Genomic DNA, 17,707 nt, shown 5'->3' with positions numbered 1-17,707 from the left:
ATTTGTGCCCTGCTCCTGTAAGAGCTATTTGTCACAACCCGTCAAGTGGGAAGTAAGACAAACTCACACACTTATGTTTAAGAAATGTATGTGTGTGTGTGGCAGGCTTACAATGATGGCAAAAAACAACATTTGAGAGTGCGTTGACCCTGGTGCTAGAGGGGGTACGCAGCTGGAGGTTGAATGGTTGAAGGGGTATGAGACTATTAAAAAGTTTGGCAACCACTGGCCTACACCATCACATTAAATCGATTATATATTTTAGACAGGTCTAAAGAAACATGACATGAAGAAAATGTCTATTTCAGAAGAACAGAATAGCATACTCTGCATTGTCCTTAAGTTAGGCCCTTTATCTGTCTATGCCATATTGCTGTGGGTTACACTAGTTCATTTAGCAGACAATATTTGCTTAGAATTCCGTCCCATTATTTTATAGTACGAAGAATACAATCGAACATAGCTGAATGAAATAGAAAGGATATTTTCTCCAAACGATTTGAGGGAGTGCCCACATGCGGCTATTCTGTGTTGAGCGGTTAGCAAAGAAACAGGTACTCCTATATGCTAAATTTAGAGTTATTTATGTAACTTTAGTTGTTATACAAATGTTGAGTTGTATGTTTAGATTTTTAATACATACTAAGTCTAAATGATGCAACTCTAATTTATGATTTGAAAAAAGTTGCATTAAAGGCATGAGCTCCGCTTTGTTTTTTGCACAGGCTGTACACACTTCATCAGTCTCTCATTCACAATTTGACAAGAATTTCCCAGCTGCATCCCCTTTGTGTGGCCATAACACCCCCCCTCCCCCCCCCAAAAAAAAAAATCCATTCCGTTTGCTGCCAGTGGCCGTTGTGCCCTTGAGCTGAATATAATAATTATAATTCCCTTCTCCTTGCTACGTGCCGAAGCACCTCTCACTCACATGGCTCTGTCACATGATCGGGTCTTTCTCACAGGCTACAAGTGAAGACAGACACATTGGGAACGCAACTGCGCACGTCTTTATGCAATTCCGGTCACATGAAATTTGAGTGCCATCATGACTCGCGACTGCCGGTGGGGTGGTAATACGGTAACCGTAATTAAGGCACACGGTCAAATTATTTGCTGCTTATAAATAGGCATAACACAAACTCATCATTACACTTGTATTTCTAAATAAAATCAACCTCTTCACCCTCCTTATCATTCAGTTAGGCCTAATTCAATTGTGAAGTACGGTGCAAATTATCCATTTGTCATTCAGTGAGGAGAGAGAGATGCATTAGCAGCTGGCTGGGTACCAACGTCCTACAAGTAAAAAGGCTAATTACTTTTTAATAATTTCTGTTTGTAATTTCAAAATTCAGAAAAATTTGCAGTGTAAAATACAAACATTTAGGTGAAGTCTTTGAAGGAGCAGGACAGCTTATCTTTTGGGCAGATATTTTTTATTTACAAAATCAAACGTCAGTGGCCGTTGGCCTATGGCGGTTCTAGTGTTAACGGTTTGTTTTTAAGTTTAATTGAAATAGGTATACTTACAGCCATGGTACTAGCTACATTTAGCTTAACCAAACCTAAAATACAAATTTATTTAAATGAAAAAGTTTTTGTTTTGTTTTAAATCCTGGTAGGTGTTCTGTGTTTATGTAGCTCTGTTGGACCACCCATACTTAATGTATTTACGCATGACTGCATATTTATATTTCAAATTATGTGCTAGGTCAGATCTGGCCAAGGAGAAAGGTAAGCTGCTGTTGCTACTGTGCATTCAGTCCAACCAAGAAACATGAATAGAGGAACAGATTCAGCCTCTCTTGGAGGAAGACCTGACCTTTTCCCAACTAGACAGTTGAGAGGAAATTGGGTGATGCTGGGTTGCAGACTCATAGAGAAGTTGTTAGGTGTGTGTGTTGACCCAGTCCCTGTGGCATACAGGGTGAATCACCAGTATGAATTAACTCTGCTCCAGGGACCAAGACCTCCCTCTCTCTCTGTGGCTGGCTGGCTGTACTAGGTCTCACAGCGTTCTGTCTCCATGGAGCCTGGCCTGGTTGCCTGGGAGAAGTCGCTAATCTGCTAGCTAGCGCTGACCCCTTTAATATCCTGCAGCGCTAGCACACTAGCTCTCTCCTCTGCGCTGTCTGTCTCTCTATCTCCCTGTACTTGTGTCTTTGTCTGAATGTATTTTTCTCTCTCATAGTATGAAAACACTTTGCTTGTTGTTGTTGTTGAATGAGTATAGTGAGTTTAGTGACAGCAACATGAGCACATTAAGACAGGGTGGTGAGACACTACCATTGTCAAGGGCTTGCTATGTTGTTTATCTCAGCCAGACATTAATTACACCATCGGCATGACATGCAGCTCGCTGAGTCTTATGACTCAGAACTGTAGTTTAGGGTCTTTTTCCATGACTGAAATGTCTATGTGCCTTGCAGATCTGTCTGTTGGTGTTGGTGCCCACTCTGCATGACACTCATTCTCTGTGGCCCTGGTTGGCCCCTGACTAGCTGACTAAACTAAAATCCGCTGTATATACACTACTGTTCAAAAGTTTGGGGTCACTTAGAAATGTCCTTGTTTTTGAAAGAAAAGCTCTTTTTTTTTTTGTCCATTTTTAAAATAACATCAAATTGATCAGAAATACAATGTAGACCTTGTTAATGTTGTAAATGACTATTGTAGTTGGAAACTGTATTTAATTTTTTTTAAATGTAATATCTACATAGGCATACAGAGATCCATTATCAGCAACCGTCAGTCCTGTGTTCCAATGGCACGTTCTATTAGCTAATCCAAGTTTATTGATCATTAGAAAACCCTTTTGCAATTATGTTAGCACAGCTGAAAACTGTTGTTCTGATTAAAGAAGCAACAAAAATGCTCTTTAGACTAGTTGAGTATCTGGATCATCAGCATTTGTGGGTTCGATTACAGGCTCAAAAAGACCTTTCTTCTGAAACTCGTCAGTCTATTCTTGTTCTGAGAAATTAAGGCTATTCCATGCGAGAAATTGCCAAGAAACTGAAGTTCTCGTACAATACTGTGTACTACTCCCTTCACAGAACAGAGCAAACTGTCTCTAACCAGAATAGAAAGAGTGGGAGGCCCCAGTGCACAACTGAGCAAGAGCACAAGTACATTAGTGTCTAGTTTGAGAAACAGATGCCTCACAAGTCCTCAACTGGCAGCTTCATTAAATAGTACCCACAAAACACCAGTCTCAACGGTGAAGAGGCGACTCCGGGAGGCTGTCCTTCTAGGCAGAGTTCCTCTGTCCAGTGTCTGTGGTTTGCCCATCTTAATCTTTCCTTTTTATTGGCCAGTCTGAGATATGGCTTTCTCTTTGCAGCTCTGCACAGATCTGGGGAAGGGTACCAAAACATTTCTGCAGCATTAAAGGTCCCCAAGAACACAGTGGTCTCCATTCTTAAATGGAAGAAGTTTGGAACCACCAAGACTCTTCCTAGAGCTGGCCGCCCATCCAAACTGAGCAATTGGGGGTGAAGGGCCTTGGTTAGGGAGGTGACCAAGAAACCGATGGTCACTCTGACAGAGCTCCAGAGTTCCTCTGTGGAGATGGGAGAACCTTCCAGAAGGACAAGCATCTCTGCAGCACTCCACCAATCAGGCCTTTATGGACTCTCAGACCATGAGAAACAATATTTATCTGGTCTGATGAAACCAAGATTGAACTCTTTGGCCTAAATGCCAAGTGTCACATCTGGAGGAAACCTGGCACCATCCCTACGGTGAAACATGGTGGTGGCAGCATTATGCTGTGGGGATGTTTTTCAGCGGCAGGGACTGGGAGACTAGTCAGGATCGAGGGAAAGATGAACGGAGCATAATGAGATCCTTGATGAAAACCTGCTCAAGAGCACTCAGGACCTCAGACTGGAAGGTTCACCTTCCAACAGGACAACGAGCCTAAGCCCACAGCCAATACAACATAGGAGTTGCTTCGGGACAAGTCTCTGAATGTCCTTGAGTGGCCCAGCCAGAGCCCGGACTTGAACCTGATCAAACATCTCTGGAGAGACCTGAAAATAGCTGTACAGCAACGCTCCCCATCCAACCTGATGGAGCTTGAGAGGATCTGCAGAGAAGAATAGGAGAAACTCCCCAAATACAGGTGTGCCAAGTTTGCAGCGTCATACCCAAGAAGATTCGAGGCTGTAATCGCTGCCAAAGGCGCTTCAACAAAGTACTGAGTAAAGGCTCTGAACACTTATGTAAATGTAATTTCTTTTTTTTATATAAATGTGCATACATTTCTAAAAAAGTTTTTGCTTTGTCATTATGGGGTATTGTGTGTAGATTGATTGTGGACAAACATTTTCATCCATTTTAAAATGAGGCTGTAACTTAACAAAGTGGGAAAAGTCGAGGGGTCTGAATTATTTCAGAATGCATTGTAGTTGGAGGTATACTCTGCCAAAACTCATTGCAACTTATCTCCATTGAGATGTTTATCATGGAGTTGAGTTTAGTCCACTAGCCTCTGTTTTAACCTTTATCTAATTTCCAGCTTTGAGGTTCAGGGATGCTTCAGTCAGCTACTTATTTTGCTCGGTGAACCAAGGTGAAAAGGCTACCCTGCCAATCAATAGAAACAGTAAATCCAGTCAGCAACTGGGGTTCAGTTGTTCCAGCTGCATTCCCAGATAATATTGTGTTACATATCCAGAGATGGTGAGAAGGAAATGTGGTAAATCCCTGATCCCAATCCAGGTTGAGTAAAGCTGCCTTCCCTCCAACAGGGCACTTTGTGTTGTGTGAGAGGGGGATAGAGGATATACTGGTATCTGCTGGAGGGAAAGTAAGAAGCGAAAGTATTCTCTTGAGCCTCAACCAGCTCAGTAAAGCCTGGAAGGGAATGTTGCAACGCTGAAAGAATGCCCACTTTTGTTCCATCTCTGTTGAACAGAATGTCACTGTTTCCATTTATATTTCTTTCCTATAAACATCAGATGATGGTTCCTTTGTTCTCCATGCAGCAGATGATTGTTCAATTCAATGGACTTGTCAGGGTACTTCGTGAATGTTCCCTTTGCTTTGACTGAATGGAAAAGCTGAGTTGTTGACAGCCCTGTCAGGTGTTCTCCACTATCCTTTGGCTCCCTCAATGTTTTCACTGAGAGAAGAGATGGAGATACACGGTAGTTATGAATGACAATTTAAAGTGGTTTCCTTTCATTTGCGTACTTGTTTTTCTACATGAGTGACAGTGTCAGCTCAAGCTTGAACTTCAAATGATGAGTCATCCTAGCTTCAGTGGTGAAACTTGTGCATCCGCGTCCTAGCTAAAGCTCTTCCAGTGCTTTGTCACATTGCGTGGGCTCACAGACGCTATTAGCATTTATATTAGAGTTCCATTTACATTTTAAAAGGAACTATGGTAGAGAAGGAACCATAAGAAATAAACGCCTCCATATAAGCCTAAATATAAAACTCATTTCAGTTATGAAACGAAATCCATTCACACGCATTAAATAACGCTATATGATTAGGTAACAAATACTAATACAGCATATGGCACTGCATTCTAGAGTTGCAATGCTGCAGACTTTTATATATACACTACTGTTCAAAAGTTTGCCGTCACTTACAAATGCCCTTGTTTTTGGCCTTCTAGGCAGAGTTCCTCTGTCCAGTGTCTGTGTTCTTTTGGCCATCTTAATCTTTTATTTTTATTGGAAAGTTTGAGATGGCTTTTTCTTTGCAACTCTGTCTAGAAGGCCAGCATCCCGGAGTCGCCTCTTCACTGTTGACGTTGAGACTGGAGTTTTGCGGGTACTATTTAATGAAGCTGCCAGTTGAGGACTTGTGAGGCGTCTGTTTCTCAAACTAGACACTAATGTACTTGTCCTCTTGCTCAGTTGTGCATCAGGGCCTCCCACTTCTCTTTCTATTCTGGTTAGCGCCAGTTTGCGTTGTTCTGTGAAGGGAGTAGTACGTAACGTTGCACGAGATCTTCAGTTTCTTGGCAATTTCTCACATGGAATAGCCTTCATTTCTCAGAACAATAGACTGACGAGTTTCAGAAGAAAGGTCTTTGTTTCTGGCCATTTTGAGCCTGTAATCGAACCCACAAATGCTGATGCTCCAGATACTCAACTAGTCTAAAGAAGGGCAGTTTTATTGCTTCTTTAATCAGGACAACAGTTTTAAGCTGTGGTAACACAATTGCAGAAGGGTTTTCTAATGATCAATTATCCTTTTAAAATGATAAACTTGGATTAGCTAGCACAACATGCCATTGGAACACAGGAGTGATGGTTGCTGAAAATGGGCCTCTGTATGCCTATGTAGATCTTCCCTAAAATCTTCTGTTTCCAGCTACAATAGTCATTTACAACATTAACAATGTCTACGCTGTATTTCTGATCAATTTGATGTTATTTTAATGGACCAAAAAAAAAATCTATCTGTATCGCCAGAGCACCACAGTTTGAATTCCATGTGTTTAGCTGTGCTGTGGCTATGCCCTGCCTGCCTGTGGCTGAGTGATTGTGCGTGATCATGTCACAATGCCGTAGGCACGGCCCTGTCTGAACCCCCAGCCAGCCCCATTCTGCCACTCTAGTTCTTCTTTGGTTATGTGTGTGTGAATGGCTCAGCAGAGACCGCATGCCATTGCCAGCCAGTCAGGGAATAAGGACATGGAATGAAACATCTCAAGCTATATTATGTAATGTGTTGAAGTAGCCTGATATTTCCTTGTACAATTCCTGAATGGGAGTGTCCTCATCAGTGCCAGGTTTTATGTCTTGATCTCTTTGTTGTCCTTTTTATCTTTCAGTATGAGATTTATATCTAGTATTGTAACATCACACTCTCTGCGGTCTGATTGGCTGTTCCTAAGGAACATTGACATGATAGAATGTTAGTGTGTAGAAGGGAAAGAACTGGGTCTGTAGACGCGCTGTAACAGAGAGGCAGGTTACATAAGACTGGCTGGGATGGAGAATGATGTTTAAACACATGCACAGTTTTAGTCCTGCACACTTCAGCTTGTTGAAATTTCACTCTGAATCCCTCTGTCCTTTATCGCGCCACACACACACACACACACACACACACACACACACACACACACACACACACACCCTGTAGTTATTATAACAATAAACACAAAGCAGTGTTTTTAATCCACCCGAGCCCCTTACTTCCTTAGTAATTACTATACCTCAGTCCCCCCATTCCTCCCTGTATGGTACCTTTCAATAGCTGACTGTGTGAGTTCCCTTTAAACAAACACAATTGGTAAGGCTTCTGATATTTCCTTTAGTTAGGTGTCTGGAGGAATTTAACTTCTTATTTTACACTACTTTGAAGCTTCTTGAATTTTCTTAAGGATGTAATCCTACAACTCCTGCCTACACTATGTGTTCTTGAGCCGTTGCAGTTGGCTTATAAACTGAGGGAGAAAGATGAATCCTGCAGAGAAATGTTAGCTATATTTGTAATGTAACCAGTGTTGGGTGTTCACAGTGGAGTCCTGGGCTCTGTATAGCAGTAGGCAGACAGCAGTATGTAGGAAGTGTGTGGGTTGGCTCTACAAATGACTAATGCCTCTCAGTACATCTATATTCATTGTGAATCCTGTGAAACCATCAATGGCCTCTCCAGTGTTATTATGCAGATCATAAATGCAGATGACGTTAAGTGGGGTTCTCTGTCACTAATGTATGCATAATCTGATTAACCATATCTAACAAATTAATTAATATTCTTGCTTAGTGATATTTGCTCCACTAGTTGTTGGTTCTTCCAGATTTGTAGTGATTTGCCACTGTATTGTAAGTGATGTGTATGCTTGTGTTTCAGATGGCTTGTGGAATCCAGACTCTCCTAAGGTGCTGAAGTTTGGGGTTCTGCCAGTGAAGGCCATGCTAGCTGTGGAGGGCCACGTATGGGCTTCCTCTGGAGGACAAGTCTTCATCATTAGCACTACCACGCACACTGTGGAGGTAACTACACCTCTATCTCACTTCCTGTATGGATCCCTGCCTCTCTCTCTGTCTCATAACCTTATGTCAGGTACTTGTCTTTCCTATCTCGAATATCTCCTAATCTCACCCTTTCCTTTCTCATAACTCTCATCTGTACCTGACCAAGTCTCCTGTGTCTCTGTGTAGTTCAGGATACTGAGGCTCATGTGTGAGAGAGAGAGAGAGAGCACAAATTCAATATCCTAGCTGCTTCCCAGGTTAATGAAAAAGGAATGTAGGACACGCTCGTGGTGGTGTAGAGGACACCTTTTATTACAGTTCAACTGCTACAAAGTGGGGTGGTCCAACTTGCAGCTCCAATCTACTATTCAAATATTATATTCCAGGGCCTCTATAAAAAATATATTAAGAGGTCTTATGGCGTTGTACAAATATGAAGGATTTGAAGATGAAAATTGTGATAAACTCTGATTGACCTCTTGATCAGTTCGTTTAACTGAAATGGAAATGATTTTGTCCACAGCTCATTGGAGTTTCCTGCTGCGGTTGCATAGATGTGGGTGTTGGTGCATTCATCACATTTTCTGGGCATGCTTCACATTTCTGTTCTGATATTCTACCATCCCACACCATGCATCTGCTCTGCTCAGTCTCTCTAGGGCATCGCTGGTTCTGGTAGCTTTACTCTTAAAGATACAGTGCTATCTACTGTTGATGTGGATATGTTGCTCTCTGCTATTAACTGTGAAACCACCAAATGAGGTGTGGTTGGATTAGAGCCTTAGACATTAGAATATAGAACGTGGCCGGAGGGCATGTCACGTCTAGTTATGTATTTCTAGGTTACTAATTCTGTCCCAATCTCTGTGATATCACCTGCGCTTTGCTCTGGCTTAATTGCATTAGAGAGGTATAGAGGAACCTGGGAGGGGTCTCTCGCTCACTCTCTCCAGACCCGGAGCGTTTGTTGTTCTCTGTCCGTCCTGGAGTCGCAGTCCGGGTCACAAGCACCTGCTGTCCGTCCTGGAATAACATCCCTCCTCCCCTCTGACACACAGTGACTCATAATCCAGTTAGTGTAATTCGGCTCATTACAGGACCACCTGCCTTTCTCCCCGAAGGCTTACACCCTGGCACCTACATGGGGAAAGGGTGATGGAGGTAGAGAAATGGGGAGAAAGAGCTGCAGGCAAAAAGGAACGAGTGGGAGAGACTGAGGTGAAGAGGAAGGAGAGAGACTGAGAAATGTGGACGGAGAGACAAAAGGAGGGGAAAGGGAGAGGAGGATAGAGGGGTCATCTGGGAGGTTCAAATGTATGTAGGTTCAGTGACACAATACCTGATCTCGTTGTTAATACTGGAACCCTGCTGTGAGGCCTGTGAGACTGTCCTTGGCCAAGTAGAGTTTCCCTTCGTTAACAGGGATGAGGGAGATTCCATGCCACTCAGCTGATGGCTGTACAGTAGTGCCTCCCAGGTACTAGGCTGAGAAAATTGCAGGGAAATTACTTAAAAACAACTAAATCCACAATTGATATTCTTTCTGACTGATAGCAGTAGAACTGAGGCACAGAGTAGTCCATATTGGGTAAGCTGAAATGCCCTCAGTCATATTTGGCTTTGTAATTAGGGAAATAAAATCAAGGCAAGTTTATATCAAATTGTGGATCTATGAGAAGCAGACAGGACTTTCCTCATAGCTCATATTTTGAGTAAAGCTGATGTTGCTATTGTGCTCAGCACTACCTACAACAGTCGTGCAAGTCAAAACACAACTACCACCTCTCTAATGTTTACTATTATGTCAGCTGGAGTAACGTAGTCCATTTTGTATGGTTCCTCAAAATAATCCCTAGCCATAACAGTCAGTAACAGTAATTTTATCTCCACTGTGTAAACTCTACCATTACTAGGATGTGGACAAGGCTCAGCCTCTTAGCAGGCTTACTGTCAGTGTGTCGGTGTGTTGTCACAGCTTAGACAGTACAGTGCAGATGATCTGTCTGTCTCCACCCTCTGAAATCACTTGGACAGCTGTATTGTACCTTAAGACTACTCCTCAGTGACTCAGTGATGTGTAAATATACTGGCATGCTAAATACAACCATGTAAAAGGCATTTCCTGTGTGAGATTGTTGAAGAGACATGATTCTTCCTGATTGGTGGCTAAGTTAGTAGGGTTTTCTCCCACTACTCTAAAAACAGACAACGTATTTGAAGAACTGAGCAATGAGTCATTGGGCTGTGCAGTATAATATCCTTTCTTCCCGTCTTCCTCTCTCCCCCTGTCAGAGGCAGTTGGAGGCCCACCAGGAGGAAGGCATGGTTGTATCCCACATGGTGGTGGCTGGAGTGGGTATCTGGATAGCCTTCAGCTCTGGGTCCACCCTCAGACTGTTCCACACGGAGACCCTGGAGCCTCTACAGGACATCAACGTCGCTACGCCTGTACACAACATACTGGCTGGTAACTATATCGTTGTCACAATTGTCACTTGTATGCAACTACAGCACTTTCTGGCATGGTATTCAACACATGGTATGAACATCTTTGCTGCTGATACAAGACACTCTAGTATAGTATAGGTCCTGCAAACTCATTTTTCTCTAATACAGTAGAACACAGGAGGCTGCTGAGTGGAGGACGGCTTATAATAATCGCTGGAATGGAGTGAATGGAATGGTATCAAACACATAGAAACCATGTGTTTGAGTTCAATTCCATTGCGTTCCAGCCATTACCATGAGCCTGTCCTCCCCAATTAAGGTGCCACCAACCTCCTGTGCAATAGAACACAATTTCCACATAGCAAAGCCACTCTCCACAGCTTAACCACACACTCAAAGGTGAACCTTACCTTTAGGATGTCAGTATACAGTTACATTGCTGTGCCAACCCTCAGCCTGCAGTACTGTGATTTATGGGTAATGCTGTGGTCTTATCAACTATGATTGCACAAACCACCAACACCCATGTCTTTGTTCTCTCTGTGTGTCCTGTAAACCAAGTCACTCAATGACTGGATCCTGGGAATTAACCGTTTATTTCTCAGCAAGAACAGAGCAGAGTAGTCCTCTCAAAGTAGAAGTGGATCGCTTTTGACAGTCAGTCGTCAGGTCGTTGTGTACTTGGTGGGTTTTTCCCCAAATATACCCTCCGCTTTTATCCGATGATGCGGGTCTTTGTCATGATAAACGCAGTTTCAAAGGGCTGCCTCACACAGTGCCTGTCTGTAATTAGATGACATCACAGTCAGGTGTGTCCTCTGTGGTTGTGTTGTGACAGGTTGGTTGTTTCGGTCCTCTTCAAAGAGTCCTGGGGTAGAGAAAAACCTGAGAACCTCTCATTCTGGTCCTTTATTGAACCATCAAACATTTACCATTCATCCTTAACCCAACATCATCCCATTCTCTACTAGGTTTTGTTTGGGGTGTGGGTGAGGGTAGCATACAAGTTTCAAGCCCCAATCTTGCAAAAATCTTGCTTGAGAAAAGGACTGTCTGGGAGTGGGTGGGGAGGGGAAAATTGAAAAATAGCTGTTATTGGCAGAGTGTTTTGGAACTCTCTTAGTTATTGGTCTATTAACCAATTTACTGCATGGTGATGTCACCATGGAAAGCCAAAACTCCAAACCTGCTGATTAGAAGGTCCTGTGTAGATTGTGTTTTCAACCAGCAACTATCAGGAAATAACACTTTTACAATGTTAGTTTCATCAACTGTTGTACAATATGATATAAAACACTGGAAAACATAATTTTGACTGCAGTGGGCCTTTAAACTTTGTTGTTTGTAAGTTTACAACTAATTTAAAGCTGTTACAGATGTAGGCCAGACTATATGCTTATCAGTAGGTAGAGATGTCTTCGTATCCGGTCACACAGAGAGGAGTAGGATAGTCATAGATCAAGTTAGCTCAGTTCGTGGAACATTTTGCAAGACTGTTTAGTCATGAATGGCGAGTACAGACCAGTCAGACTGTGTAAAGCTCCTTTGGGTTAGATAAAGGTTCCCAGTACACAGTAATCTGTGTTATTTCCCCAGCGCTGGGTCTGAGTTTGGTTAATACCCTTTGGATCCAGAATCGGATTTAGCTCAAGCTTCTGGGGGGGGGGGGGGAGGCGCAACAGGAGTTGTCAACATACTATAATAATAGTATGTACTCTATGTACAGTAGGAATTAATATTACATTGTGTGTCATAATCCCATTCAAGCACTATGATGTATGTACAGTGGGGACCAAAGTGATTGACACCCTTGATAAGCATGAGCCATAATAACTGCAAAGGAAAACATGTATCACTCGCTCACCATTAACAATGTGTTGTTTTATTTAAGTTAAAAGAAAGCTGTTCAGGCTACAATGGCCTTCATTAGTTGCACCTCGATTTACATTGGTTCCGCACCCTCTTCTTTCAATAATAACTGTAGAAAATAAGACATTTCAAGTACAAGCTAGATTTTATGCTAGATTTTGGGGTGTAAATTGTATGTTTTATACTAATACAATATTGCTCAGAGAAAGAGGTTTTGTTTAACAAGTAATACTCTTTTTCTCAAAGGTCAGGGTCAAATTATATGATCTTTGTTTGACCCTCTGCGACTTTTCTCACTCATCATTATTCATGATTTATTCAGGATTATCCTTAATCATGGTAGCATCCACATGAATGTAGATGTGTTTAGGAACATATTATATTCTTATTTACAATAAAAGTGACTCCAAAATGACACAATACATTATTTACCATTTATTTCTTTAGGGCACAAAATAATCTGAAATGCAACCAAAATTAATTGCAAATGCATCCAACAAGTTTGTACAGTCACAAGCTTGATGTAGTCCTTGTGTGCTAGGAATATGGGAACAAATACTAAACTTTTTACTATTTTATTAGAATCTTTAGGGGTGTCAATCATTTTGACCCCTACCTTTTTTGAGAAAAAATAGTATTACTTTTAAACAAAATCTCTCTCTCTCTCTCCTGATCAATTGTATAAAATAATATAATTTACAATTTTTTGGGAGCATTAATATAGCTCAGTATTTTAATTATTTATTTTATACAGTCATTATTGCTCATCTTTATCAGGGGTGTCAATAATTTCAACCTCCACTGAATATATAGTGTATTTAGTTCTCTGTTGCTACATCAATTGCTGTTACCATAGTAACAAACTGATTGCTACAGAGTCCTGTAACTTGGCGAAATCATACGTTGTTTGTTGTTTCAGTATGACAAGTTTGATTTGTCCTTTATAGTAGTGAAGCTCGCCTCAAACATCTTAGCGACGGCCAGATGGCAGTCAGAAAGACGAGCAGCAGACCAGAGAGGATCTCCATCAAAGCCAGCTGTGTTGTGAATAGTAATCTGTTGTCAGAGCTCTGTGTCCTACATCAGTCTAGAGGACTAGTCATAATCTTTCTCTCCTATCTGTGGCTGCTCTTTAATATTGCTACAACAGCTCGGTTGGTTTGATCTGAGTTTTTGGGGCTTGATCCTGTATATTGTCAGTTTCAGCTGCTAGTCGTCTGTCATCAGCTGTACTGTAGTAACGTCAGCCGTACTATAAGGGTTGCTCTGCGTTTTGAGAGGTTCCTTTTGTGATGTTGTCATGAAGTGTTTATTGTCCACAGTTCCTCACCTCTGAAGTTGTAAAGTATTTTGAAGATGCCGTCCAGTCGACTGTTTTTGAGCTCAAGTTTGAATTCATTATTTTAAACTTGACTCTGCTGTGGAGTGTTTTATATAGTGACAGCTGCTGTGGCTCTGGATCAGTCGGTTTGTGTGTGTGTGTCACCAGTAATGACTAACCTAGAGTAACATATTGGTCTTCTTTTAAAAGCATAATAAACAGTGCTATCGTTAGCTGAGTTCTGCCCATTGTTTATAAGCCCTAGACTGTGTGTACATAGTTGAGTATTTTACTGGCCTCATCCATTATTACCATAAGGTTTTGTGTACCCTATAAAATATTTACTTTCAAAGAGAGATTAGACACAAAGAAGTACACCATATGGGAGTTAGATAATATTTGATAACCAATTTAAGCAGTTTCATGTAATATATTGCATTAGAGTAAGGGACAATATCATGGCTTCAAGTTGCACAGCAAACCTTGTGTTAAATCTTGGCATATGTCCCATCGTGCATGGTTTACTTGCATATAGTGCTCCAGTATTTGATTATGCAATCGAATCAAGGCTTGCATAAACCTAAGGGTCTCTTAGGGATCGCTTTGTGGTGGTTTGTGGGAAAGCAAGAGTACACTTTCATTCAGTACAGCATGCTTTCAATATCCAGTCAGTAACTAACCCTACCCTACACCTACCCTTCTGGGAAACTCAGCCCAACACCAATCTTGAGGTTGAGCAAGGGTTTTCAACACAGATGTGAATGATAAAGCCAGTCTGGAATAATTTAAGACTCCTTGGTACCATTAACTAATAAGAGACATCAACCACAGAGTTTCTCCGAAGGACCTCAGACCTCAGACCAGCGACTTGAAAGACTTCTTCCTCTAGGCCAAGCAGGGTCTCTTACGGTCTGTGTGTATCACCAAAGAGCTGACTTCCTCCGATAACAGCACTGTGTTAATGCCCTATCTACAGTATCTCTCTGTCATGGGACTCTGTTTTCCACCCTTAAAGTGGAACAGCCAACTGAACCAACCCCCACTGTACCGCTTTGCCAGTTCTCTTCTTGGTTTGAACTGGTGGCCTGCACTGGCTAAACATCTGAATGTGATTTGTCAGGGCAAGTTCAGATTTCTCTCCGTGGAGGGAGTTGTATTGTATGCCCCTACAAGCCTGGATTTGGCTCCTGGTCCGGGCTTTTCCACAATGTTCCACCCAGGTACTTATTCTTCAGTTGTTGGCAGCTGCTCCTAGATTGATTGACTAGGCTTGAGAACGTATTGGATCTGCAGAGCCTGCTAACTCGAACCGTAGTGTCATTCAAGCCTTTTGGAACTTCACTGGGCCATGGTGGGTGTGGTAGGGGCCCGAACGATCAATACCTGTTGAGAGTGAAGGGTGATGGATGCTTGTTGATGTAGAACTGGAGGGTTTTATTTCAGACTAAAGATGGAACTCCGGATGCACCCGTACACACTGTGTGAACAAACAACAGGAACCAAGACAGACTAATTACACACTATTTGTGTATTTACAGGGTTTCAGAAGTCTAGCAGAGAGCGGTAAGACGATGTGTGTTATGTGAACTAGTTTTCTCAGCAGTTTAGAGAAGTTGCAGACCTCCTTTAGTTTGGCTTGTTTTAGGAAACACAGGTTCAGACAGGGGTTTTTAGTTGGGAGGGTGATGTCACCAAATATCTGGAGGGATTTCACGGTTGCTGGCATAGATTGGAGTGTTAAATGTCCTCCGTGCTCCAGGTGAGGTTGTCCTTCTCATGCTCGTTCATGTTGGAACGATCCCTCGTAAATCCTTTGATTGCACTGAGGAATTCCACAGAACCGGTATTTCAGAGAACTGTGGTCTCTGAGTGTAATTAGGTTATAGCTGTTTTCATTTGAATTTCACAATGATTGCTCAAATGCCCATGCTTTGGTGATTCTTTTACAATACCTCCTCTGCCCTTCCTTAACAGTGTTTGGTTTGGTCAATTTCGATTTGGGAAAATCTCCCAGAAACCACGCTCGATATATGGTTTGTTTCTTCAATGTGTATTTGTTACCCTAGAAGACAAGTCTGTCGTGAGTGCAGGAGAGGAGGTTCTGTATCACTGGCTTTGTTCGGCCTGACCTAAATACACAGCCATGCGGACACTAATGGGGACAAACATGTGGAGGACAGGAAACAACACCTCCAGACTCTTCATTACCGCACTAGCTCTGGGACGGTCTTTCACCTCTCAGCATGGTCACCCAGCGGCCTGGACACAGCCTGGACACAGGAAGAGATTGTAGGGTTGTAGCCTCTGTCTCTGGTCCCAGATTTTGGCCTGATATGAACCATCTCTCTAATGAGATGGGATCAGTGTTTAAAATCTAACCCACCCCCTACTAGGGCTGTTATGGTGACCATATTACCGCCACACCGGAAGTCACAAGTAATTAGGCTTTTCCAAGCTCTGATGCTGATGGTCATCAGTAGCCTACCGAACTTGCTAACTGCCTCAGCACTCTTGTTGTCTCTCTAACCACTTTGCCATCAATGCAAATGTACTCCAATCAAATCCAACACGTCATGAGAGCCCATGAACTCATGTTGCTCAACATTTCTACTGGCTATGTAATTGCGTGAGAAACTAGAGTTTTGATGGCCTTTTAAAAATAGGAGGATCCCGTCAGCTTTCTATAGGCTAGGTCTACTATATTTATTCATCAACTTTCTTAATATTATGCACATTGCTTTGCTTTACAACAGCCTACCTGGCTGGCATGAAAATAAACCACGGGGAAAAGTGTCCTCCACTCGCTATTTAAGTGCATTAAATGACATGTATTTTTCCCCTGCCCCTGTTCCGAGATAACGGTCAATTCTAAATCAAAACTAATTTCCCACATATTATTTAGTATATGTAAAGACAATATTAGTTGCGTTCCCCATAGGCCTATATGTTTTGATGAGGTTTGTATCACAACTAAAGTGGCCAAATAACCTCTCAAAATTAAGCACATTAATACGCTTTACAACTAATGTAGAGCCTAACTGGCATACAAGGCGGCGCATGAGTTTCAAGTTTGGGGAAGATAATTTTCACCATTTTAAAAATGCACCTTTTATAATAAAGCATTAAATGCATAATAGCATTTGTGGTAACTTTTGAGGTGTTTTCCCGCTAATTGATTGTATTTTGGAACGTACTGCCATGTGCGCATTGCTGTGCTTATAATGTGAAGAAATAGCCTATTCATTTATCAACGTTTTAAGCTAAAAGTTCTGATCTGCTGCATCAGCCTCATTACTTTTAAATGGTTCTTTGATGCGAGTGGTCCAGTTCATTTGAGATCTATCGCATCCGACAATTGTCCCAGACTATGTTTGGAATAATTATTTATCGCACAGGACAAGTTAACCAATAGAATAGGTCAACTTATGTACTATGGGGTATAGTAGATTGACATAATTATAAGCTAGTGCTTTTGCTGTTCGTTAGGCCTACTCATCTTGTTGGCTGACGAAAAGTAAATGTGGACAGTTATAATATGAAGGATGCGCACAGTTGCGTCCCTGATGTCTGTCTTCATTTGTAGCCTACTTCTTAGCTGAGATGGATGCCTGTGAGAAGAACCCGATCACATGACGGGCATTGGCTAATAAGAATTGAGATATCTTGAGAGAGCCATGTGAGTTAGAGGCGCTTCGGAACACGCAGCGGGGAGATGTGAATTATAATGAATATACTCAGCCCAAGGACACAATGGCCACTGGCCGCAAAAGGCATGGATGTTTTTAGGGGGCATTACAGCCACACTAGGGGGATGCCGCCGGGAAATTCAAGGCATTATCAAGTGCTTGTCCAATTCTGAATGGGAGACTGATGAAGTGTGTACAGCCTGCGCAAGGAACAAAGCAGAGCTCATGCCTTTCATGCAACTTTTTTCAAATCATCATTAGTTTCATCATTTAGCCTCAGTGTATTAAAACTCAAACATATAGCCCAGCGTTTTGTAGAACAACTAAAGTTGTATAAATAACTCTAAATGAAGCATATAGGAGTGCCTGTTTCCTGGTTAACCGCTCAACACAGAAAAGCTGCATGTGCGCACTCCCTCCAGAAATCGTTT

At 42.0% G+C, this 17,707-nt stretch overlaps 1 protein-coding gene across 1 annotated transcript in view; it reads left to right on the top strand.

Moving 5' to 3' along the window:
- Positions 1-17,707, top strand: part of LOC120023072 (rho guanine nucleotide exchange factor 10-like) — a 105,214-nt gene that overhangs the window by 76,816 nt on the left and 10,691 nt on the right. The window contains exons 25-26 of the mRNA XM_038967027.1: positions 7,828-7,970; positions 10,245-10,419. Coding sequence (XP_038822955.1) covers positions 7,828-7,970; positions 10,245-10,419 — 318 coding nt within the window. The remainder of the gene's footprint in view (positions 1-7,827; positions 7,971-10,244; positions 10,420-17,707) is intronic.

This window comes from Salvelinus namaycush, chromosome 28, assembly GCF_016432855.1.
Source record: "Salvelinus namaycush isolate Seneca chromosome 28, SaNama_1.0, whole genome shotgun sequence".
Taxonomy (NCBI): Eukaryota; Metazoa; Chordata; class Actinopteri; order Salmoniformes; family Salmonidae; genus Salvelinus; species Salvelinus namaycush.
The sequence above is the reverse complement of the archived record's forward strand: the minus strand, read 5'-3'. Positions and strand labels throughout refer to the sequence as shown.